The following is a 9,831-nucleotide window of genomic DNA, read 5'->3' on the forward strand; positions in this document are numbered from 1 at the left end:
ATGTGTTTCGAAAAAACGGATGCGCTTTCGAAAACGCTTGCGTTTTTTAACGGACTGCTTAAAACGGCCTAAAAACTAGTTCAAAAAGCCACATGTGCCACCACCCTAAGGATCTGTCTCATCGTAATGCGACGCTAGGATTCATAACGCACAGAGGGCGGGGCTCGGGCTGATTGCATATGCGATTCCCGGGAAACGCATGCGATTGATAACCTGATCGCATGCGTTTCTCTACAGTCATTGCTGTAATTATAATCATCACATTTTGGAGTATCAATGTTTTTTGTTGATGGCAGTGTTGTGCATATGATGGCAGTGTTCTAGTGGCACCTGCACCCCTTACAAAAAATCCACCAAATGTCGATCAATGGAGATTACATTCTGAATAAATCATGTGATCCTACATTGTTCTCTCAGTCTGATCTCCGGTGTATGTGCTACTCAATCCAAACACTGCGCACAGAGACTGATTCGTCTCGTACAGAACCGCTGAGGCTGCATTCACAGGCTCCAGTTGAATTGCATGTAGAAACGCAATTCAACCGCATATGCGATGAGGACTAGCTATATCTGTTCCAATTAAATTGCGTTAAAAAAAGGGATTTCAACCGGAACGTGAATGCAGCCTTATGCATACGACGGTCACCTGTGGCAGCAAAGTGAGAGAGAGGAATATACAGAGGTAGAGAGGGACAATGCGGAGGGGAAACATAGAAGGGGGGGCATTCAAATTGAGACGTGAGCAGCGAGTTCCATAATGGATAGTATCGTCGCTAGGACCCAGCGACCAGTTTCCGAAAAGGCCACGCCCACCAAGTACCTGAGAATATCCAATCCACGGCGAAGGTTTACTCTTTAGCCATATCGAGGCGTGAGACGCAGGCGGCCAATCATCGGTATGTGATGTATTTCCGCTTCCTGTCTAGATCCCCGGAAGCGCCAGTCAGCAGCTGCGGAGGAGAGGTATGGCTGAGTGTACTGGGGGAGATTGCGGGTTACTGCTTCTAGGAGAAAAGCGCAGCCGCCTGCTCCTGTTCACACTGGTCCAACAGCCGCATTAGCTTCTCCTTACTGTACTCATATGACTGCAGGAGCCAGACCAATAGACAGCGGCTAGTGTGATACTACAGCTCCCAGCATGCCCTGCACCTAAATGTTGTCGTGTAGTAACAGCTGGAGAGCGCTGATTAATTAGAGAACATAAGGGGACAAGCTAGTTCCATCACTCTTCTGCCTTCCATTGCCTCTGCAGAACCGCAAACTGGTTATGTACTGCAAGTAACTTGTTCCTGGTGTTAACTACTTGCTGCACACCCGGCAGAGTACATGCACACCCGGCAGTGTACATGAGCCATAGGATACATGGCAGATGTTTGTACTGTGTACAGAAATCTCTCTAATTGTTTTATCTTCACCAACTTTTATAACAAATCTGCATGTGACAAGCGTCTTGAGCAGAATGTGATCTGGACAAGGTGTTCAGCCTTGGAGCACAGATCTGTACAGCAGTATTGATGCACATAGCAGAGCTCTGCTTTTATGTAATGAAGTGTAATGTTGGCCACTAAATTGACCTGTGTACCACATCTGTAGCTTCTCTAAGACGCTGGCTGTGTTCTCTATTGAACGCATGCCACAAACATGGATGGTAGAGACATTACAGGCATCCTGTATCTGTGCGGTAAGTTTTAATAGCCCCCAAAAGCCATACACATTTTTTTTTTAAATCCTGGACAACCCCTTTAATATGGAAGCTATGCTAGCTTCCATATTAAAGGGGTTGTCCAGGATTTAAAAAAAAATGTGTATGGCTTTTGGGGGCTATTAAAACAATAAACATCTTATACTCCCCTCCTACAGTGTTTACCCCACCACTGCAGTCTGCCTGCTACAGCATTCATTTTAGAGATGGGCATTCTGGCTCTTCTCAGTGAATGTATAAAAAGGGACTGGTCAGGGGGAGATGCAGAGAGATGGGAGATTCCTGGTCCAACCCTCTTTACTGTAATCTGACGGAAACGGCTGACTGGATCAGCTCCCAGGTGGAAGGTGGCTCCCATCATTCACTGAAAAGAGTCGCCAACGACCCATCAGTAATTTGTCTGTTTGTAGCCAGTGGCCGGCAGTGGTTGAGAGGCACTGCAAGGTTGTGTAAACAGAGACATGACGAATGACGATGCGAGTAAACGAGAGCGCCGGAGGAGGTACAAATAAGTTTGTTGTTTTTATACCCCCATCTCATATATATATTTTTGTATGTATTGTTTTGTTTTTTAATCTCAGACAACCCACTCTGAAATGGGTTCTTGGCTTATGATAGTACTTCTGTGTCCATATACCAGACAACACCCATGATTTGATACGGTTTCATTGCAGGTTTGTTACTGTAATATGCAACTGTGACAAGACTCGGCCATGGCAGACCTGAAGAAGCTACATACAGATCCTTCTAGGTAACTTGGTGTAAAGGATATTTATTAGGTTATACTCAGACACTTATGTAATAATGTTGCAATTGCTAAGCTGTCTTATACTACCAAACACTGCCTGGTCCATAGTAGATCCCTGAATGTAGCAGGCAGGCTATTGCCTCTACTTTGAGTGTTTGGTTACAGCAGTGATGAAAACCACCAACATACTCACCTGTTTCTTTTCCTCTCCAGATTCATCTGCATTTACCCTGCTTATATCAATTGTAAGAAGTCTATTGCTGATGGAAGGAGGATACCTGTTGAAAAGGTCGGTATGCCCACAGTACCATGCGGGGATATTTTAATAAGAGTCTATAACAATAGTTTGTGGGTATATAATTAATTGTATAACAACAAACGCTAATAGGCAAATATCTGAGTAACTTACTGGGTGTCATTTTCCAGTACTGGGTAGGACCTTCTTACATAAATTTTTTATACCCCATTTTCTAGCAGGAACAATTCCTGGGTTGTGATGTTTTGATTATCATGTTAATGAAGTCTTTTTTTGTAAAACATGGAAAACATTTCTTATACCCACCCCAATACTCATATTATGATCAACTCCAGTCTTGTACTGCTGTGCTGTGGTTGGTCTGTGGGAAGGCAGACTACGCTCTTTCCTTTCTCTTTGTCGAAGATTTCTCTGTTACAAATCATTTTCTTCCTTTTTTCTGTGGCCAGTCATCAGATGTGGTCAACTGCACCTCGTCCCTACATCTGCAGGGTTTCTGTGTTTTCAATTATTGGTTACTTGAATCTTGTTATAAAATGTTGATGTATCGCTAGGCTATCTGACCCCTTTCACTCATATTTTCTTGAGGGCAAATGTGTAAACCATTATTAAACCTTTGTGATTTTAGGCTGTACAGAATCCTACATGTGTGGAAATTGCAGAAGTTTGTCGAGCCCACAAGCTAAATGCCATTATCGAGGTGATGCATTGTTTTGTGGTTTGTTTTTGTTTTGAGAAGGAATCTTTCTTGGTTACAAATACATTTCTGTACTTAGGGGGATAAGATGTACACACGTGAATGGAACCGGGATATACAGTACAGGGGACGAGTACGCGTGCAGCTGAAGAACGAAGACGGGTCGCCCTGCGTGGATAAACTCTCATCAAGTAATAAGAAGTTTTTGTACCTGAAAGGTCCCTAACAATAGCAGACATATTACACGAGCATTTTCCAAGCATGCGTCTGACGTGCGGTCCTTGCATTGGACACTCTCCTATTGTATTCAATGGATTTTATACTCCAGTGCAGTGTATTTTTCAATGATCCATCAAAAACGCAACAGAATCTGTGAGGAAACATATTAAGCTCGCAGAGAAAAACATCAGATTGAACAGTTTCTTCTATGCTCTTGTTTAAGGGCCCATAATCTGATCCATCCTTTTTATCTCCAAGGGCTTGTGCCAAGCCAATTCAGATTAATAATCAAATTCAGATAGAAACCGACACTGAAATTTGTGCAGCAAATCCACTGTGTGAGAATTCACCCTTATGGCTGCTGGAACCTATTGCTGGTTTGACCAGGGAAATTTGTTGCGGTGTCAATATTTTATATTTAACTACAACTGGTTTATATTCTAGAGCAGTGTTCCCCAAACATCGGTCCGCAGCCCAATACCGGGCCGCGGAACACCTGGTACTGGGCTGCAGCAGACCTCTGTAAAAAAAAAAAAAAAAAAAATACTCCCCTTCCTCAATCCCTGCAGCAGTCTTCTCTTCCTTTACTTAATTTCCACGTTAATGCACTGCTCTGTTGACGGTGAGTGTCATGATGTCATCACATCCTATCTACCGACAATAGAGTTCGGCTGGGACAGGCGATAATAAAAGCAGAGGGTGGGGGTAGCTAAAGGAAAGGGGACATGGGTGGAAAACATGATGCAGGAAAGGAGACATGGGAGTGGGCATGCTGCAGGAAAGTGGATTTTGGAGGGGGCATGCTACAGGAACGGGGACAATATTAGTGGGGGTGCTTCTTCAGGAAATATAAGCTAGACACACAGGGAGTTATGTTGGGGCATGCAGACATACATTTTTGGCCATGAAACTGACACCAGACTGCATCATTCCCCCCCCCCCCCCCCCCCCCGCCGCCCACTGGTCCCTGGAGAAAATCTATCTTTACAGCCGGTCCCTGGGCAAAAAGGTTGGGGACCACTGTTCTAGGGAAATGGGGAGAAGTACAGAATGTGAATTGGGCGGCTGTATCAGTACGTAATGTCACAGCCCTTTTTTCTTTCTATTTATATAAGGGAAAGCAGTGATGCTTCGTGTCGCAGAAGATATTCCCAAACTAAAAACTAGGACACAGAAATCCGGAGGTGGAGACCAAACTGTACAGGTCGGAGAAGGAAGTAAGAAAAGCAAGAAAAAGAAGAAGTGAAGGACTTGATTGAACATGAAGCAGAGATCTGGACCATGAAGCTCAATAACCAGAACCCTTTAGTCGTAAAAAGAATTATCTCCAGACTTGTCCCCTCAGTGAAGTTCTTGTTTAGTTCTGAGTAAGAAGATACTTAGTATTTCATCATTAACTCCAATGTAACAGGTAACTTCTGAAAGATTCGTAGGGAGGTGGAGGTCAAAATATTTTATTTAATTCCCTGTAACAGAAGGGCATGTACAGGGGAATTTAGTTGTCCCAAAATATCAGAAACCCCAGCACTGTATCATAAAGAATAGATACATGGATTTATTTTTTTTGTGGCCAACCTTGTGGGTTCAAAGCCTTTAGTGAGTCTTGTGTTGGGTGCTGGGGCTTTGTTGTGCCATTATCATGACATCACATGGTTTGTTTGAATAAAATAAGTTAACTGTATCTAAATGTTGTCTTATTCACATCTGTGCTAATGCTGTGCCCTTATGTTATTTTCTAATAGCAAATGTGGTACAGTAACACCCATACATGGAACCAGAACAGGAGACTTTCCATTCACCTTTTATATTCGGTTTCTGTTCTGCTTTTCCGTAATGGCAGAAAATGACTGAATCCTGTAGCACAGATTTGAACAAAGCCTAGTGATCCAACTCTGTTGTGAGGTTTTTATTTATTAATTTTTAACAAGTGACACATAAATAGATCTAAAATATGGCAGATACTTTAACCCCTTCATGGCCAGGCCATGTGAACATACAGTAGCTTTCAGCGTGACGGTTTGCAGAGCAGCTGTATATTTGTCTTTCTTACTCCAGTGATCCTCAGGATCCAAAATCTTAACCCCTTGGCACATTAGGAAATGCAGTCTGTTGCAGCATCCCGATGAACATGTGCATCTCGGTGATCCCCCGGGCTCAGTAGCAGAGCCCGTGTGATCGCTGCGGGAGCTTGGCTGTATGTGAAAAACTGGGTTCCCGCAGTAACAGCTGGGGTCACGTACTCACGGCACGTTGGGTACTTTCTGCATGATCTAACAAAGTGCAAAGCAGAATGCATAGGCTGACTAAGGTAATATACTGCAATACACCGGTATTGCAGTATATTACATTGAACAAATGATCAAATGGGACAAAGTAGAACAGTAAAAAGAAAGTTAAAAAAAACAAGTGTAAATAAATGAATAAAGATCCCCTAGCCTATTGCCTCATCACATATAAAAATTACATTCTACAATAACAGAGGTCCATTGCTGACGAGCTCTGTGACAGGCAGTTTTACACAGACCCATCTGTCACAGCAATGTAATAGGCAATGTGCCGACTGGCTATCATTTTGATTGGGTTAGTTCCGATCCACTAACCACAATGAAGTCACAGGTGGGCGTTACATCTGTGCTGACAGGCTATGATCTCTCTGTTGGATGAGAGAAGTTGGAGTGGTCGGAGCCTGTTATTCTACTGTCTGCCACTCATATTGAAATACTCCTCAAATTCCCTGATAACTCCCCTTTGTTTCATCAAATCCTGACCCCTTCATCTCCCATTTTATAAGGGAGAGTTTTTCTTTTAGATTTTGGAAAAACAAAATCCAATTAATGGTCAAGCAAACCAACATGTGGAATGTGGGTCTTTTGGCCAATCTAAAAAATATACTGCTGGCGAAAACAGAGCATTGCAAAATGAGGGTCTGCTTTGCGCTTGAAGTTTAAAGACAAAAAAGAGGAGAGGATGTTGACAATAATCCATGACGCCAACTGTACTGTCACCCTGTGTGGCACCTCCACTCCCATCCATAAGACTGTATGTATACATGATTATGATAAATTTGAGGAAGTTAATTTAAATCTACCACACAGCCCGGAAGTGTAAATTATTGAAAAATCCCAACCTTCATTCTGATATTTGTCCATTTTTTTATCACCTAACAAAAAAAAATAATAATAATAATAATTATACCCCCAGATAAATACATAATAATTTTAATATCTGCACATTTATCGATGCCAGTGGTGCCATAAAATGAATTATGGGGGGTTCTAATGTATATGCCTTTAAAAAAAAAAAAAAAAACTTTACAAATGTAGTGGTCCCAAACTTTTAAGCCTTCTCAGATCCTAAAAAAAAAAAAAAAAGAGGAACACTAACGAAATGACACAAAGATAAATCAGACACATGGTAAATGTTGCATATAAATGTGTTTGGGAAATAAAATGATTTATCTGAAAGGTAGAACATTTAAAATTTTGAGAATTGTTACTTTTTAAAAAAAATGTTGCCAACTTTTAGCTTTTTTTTTTAATCAAAAAAATAGAACACATATTGGCAGATATATTGTCCTTCATGTTAGTGGAATGTATCACTAAAAAAAAATCCCCAAATCACCTAGATAGTAGAAAATATTAACAGAGATAGGAAAGCACAGATCTGGTTAGGAGATTTTCCTAATTGAATACAGTGATATATGTGCGCTCACCTCTCATCGTGTCACAACCTACTTATCTTGCACGATCCTTTGGTTCATCCACAGGGAAGCCCTTGGGGACCCGATCCCTATATATACGGAGGGTCAATAGGAGTATCCAAAATTTGTTTGGGCATATAGCCCATAAAAAATATTTAGTGCCCGACCGTGGGTTTAACTATTTATTTCCATTAAAAAATTAATGAATAAAATATCACTTAAAATGATAAAAATCAATGTGGAGACATGTTTCAAACCCAGTCCATAAAAATCACCTAGAAAAGTTACTGTAAGTGTTCCAAATGTATTGTCCTTCTAATTCATGTGGTTCACTGGAAGATGTAATCCATGTACTTGCTTGTTCATAAAGTCACCTTCTTGAGATTGTGATACCTTTTAATGGCTGACTGAAATGTGTTACAAGCAAGCTTTTGGGACGTCTATGGTCCCTTCATCAGGCATGGTATGACAGGCTTTCTGAAGCGACACAGACCTTAGCCAACACAGTGATCAGCTGCACTATACTGCCGGTCAAAAAAGTCAACCTTTCTCAGACGTTCCTAAAAGCAACGAGGAATTACTTAATTGCATCTATAGAGGAGATGATTGACTGCTATAGTAGAATGGAGTCTGTCACATCTGTAACTACAACCCTACACAGGACCGATTTATAATAGAGCTTTTGAAGCTGAAGAGATTACTATGATGCCCTCTAGTGGCAGGTAAAAGAGTTACATATTTACATACTCAATTCACACTGTAAAGCTTGTGGAACTACTTCTCAAAATCACTGGTGGTTCCAGCAGGAACAAACCAAACACTTATCTCCTTTACAGTTGCAGATATTGGGGGAAAGGAAGATTTTACTAATGGAATTCAAATCAGCAGATTTATCTCTTACAGAAATAAGTGTGCCTGGAAAGTGCTTAAAAAAAAAAAAAAAAAACACATCGCCTGCCCCAGTAGTCATTAGTTATATCTGAACTACCAGAGTACAGAGGAAGGAGTATTTTTTAACCCATTCTGCTCCTAAAATAAGTACAATGATGTATACCTTTAAATACAAATAACCTGCTCAACCTTCGCTTATTCCTCCATATTTAAAATGGAACTTGCAGTTGATTCTGTGTTTAGATTCCTAATTGCTTCGGCTTCCACTCTATTATTTATAAGTGCTATTAAATATTTACAAGTCTCAGAAACGTCATGTGCGGTTTATCTCAGACCTGGAGTTTACCAGATGCAAAGTTCAACTAAAATGGGAACTGTAGGGCCGGTGGCACACGTGGCATTTTGAGCCCGTTTTTGGGCCGTTTTTTAAGCAGTCTGTTGAAAACGCATCTGTATTTGACCAGTTTTACCAATTATCTTAATTAAAAGGGGTCAAAAACGGATGCGTTAAAAACGGCCCAAAAGCAGGTTTAAAACGCCACATGTGCCGCCGGCCTAAGAGCTTGTCAAGTTCCATTACAAAACTGCTTAAGGGTCATAACAAATGACCAAGTTTAGGTCAGCAGACACATGACTAAAACATACCACTGTGTGCTAGCTGTATTTCAAAGACTAAACTCCAAGCATCATAGAACAGATACAAAGAGCCACCACAAAACCTCCAGACAACAGCGCCATACTGTTACAATTAGGGTGCTGTCACATGGTGCATTCTTGTACAGTACTTAAACCCATGCGTTGGGCTGGTTTTAATCCATTTCGCAGCTGCTTACACTTTCAAAAATGAAGAAAAACAGATTCAAACCAGTCAAACGCATGGTAACCATACAAAAATGTTTAAAAACGGTCCAAAAACCCACTATGTGTTCACTGCTGGAAGGAAGGGTTTAAATCCCCAGTACTGTGTTTGGTCTGTGACTTACAGACTGCACAGGGATGTACGTTTTAGAGTTCAGAACATATTTTGGACTGATTTACCATCCCAAACCCAGCATAAGCAGCATTTGTGTTGCGTTATGGAGGGGCTTGCCTTAAGGCAGATGTGTTATCACTGAAACGCTTGTGATAGGGAACAAGATAAGCAAAATATCTGGCACTCACTACCAATCACAAGCGTTTCGGTAGTATCTTGTGATCAGGTCCCTCTTTTCCAGTCTTTGCATTGAATAGTGCAACCCAGATGCTACATGTGTAATACCACCTGCCTAAAGGTCAGCTCCTGCTTCATAGGAGTTTCAGGTTAGGTCACCATTGTAGCCCATCGCATTTCTCTGTGGAGATCTCTGCATCCTAATTGACCATGGCACCTATAAGGGGGCAGTAAAGATTATGTTTTTTTTTTTGTTTTTTTTTCAGCCCGACACAAAGTTGGAACTTTGTGTTAAAATGGTTCATAAAATGACCTATTTATGGATCCCATACCTGCCCTTGTTTACAGGTCAGTCTAAATGGAGCAGCCGTGACGTGGTTGTGATCAGAGCTGTGGAGTCGGTAAGCCAAACCTCCAACTCAGACTCATTCGGTCTCCAGCTCCACAAAAATGGTCTCTGCCTCCACA

General features: G+C 41.5%; 1 protein-coding gene across 1 annotated transcript; it reads left to right on the plus strand.

The window, feature by feature from the left end:
• Positions 1 to 853: 853 nt before the first annotated feature.
• SRP19 (signal recognition particle 19) lies at positions 854 to 7,850 on the plus strand. Its single transcript, XM_072140663.1, has 6 exons — positions 854 to 963; positions 2,377 to 2,453; positions 2,664 to 2,739; positions 3,335 to 3,406; positions 3,483 to 3,594; positions 4,738 to 7,850. The coding sequence occupies exons 2-6, from the start codon at positions 2,416 to 2,418 to the stop codon at positions 4,866 to 4,868; spliced, it is 429 nt and encodes a 142-aa protein (XP_071996764.1). The 5' UTR covers positions 854 to 963; positions 2,377 to 2,415; the 3' UTR covers positions 4,869 to 7,850.
• Positions 7,851 to 9,831: the final 1,981 nt, after the last annotated feature.

The sequence above is a fragment of the Engystomops pustulosus genome, chromosome 1 (assembly GCF_040894005.1).
Source record: "Engystomops pustulosus chromosome 1, aEngPut4.maternal, whole genome shotgun sequence".
Taxonomy (NCBI): domain Eukaryota; kingdom Metazoa; phylum Chordata; class Amphibia; order Anura; family Leptodactylidae; genus Engystomops; species Engystomops pustulosus.

Bases quoted from the DNA above. Each gene is read 5' to 3' on its own strand.
- SRP19 (XM_072140663.1), top strand. From the start codon at position 2,416: ATGGCAGACCTGAAGAAGCTACATACAGATCCTTCTAG. The intron at 2,740-3,334 runs GTCGGTATGCCC...TTGTGATTTTAG, and splicing joins GGAGGATACCTGTTGAAAAG to GCTGTACAGAATCCTACATG. The intron at 3,595-4,737 runs GTAATAAGAAGT...TATTTATATAAG, and splicing joins CGTGGATAAACTCTCATCAA to GGAAAGCAGTGATGCTTCGT.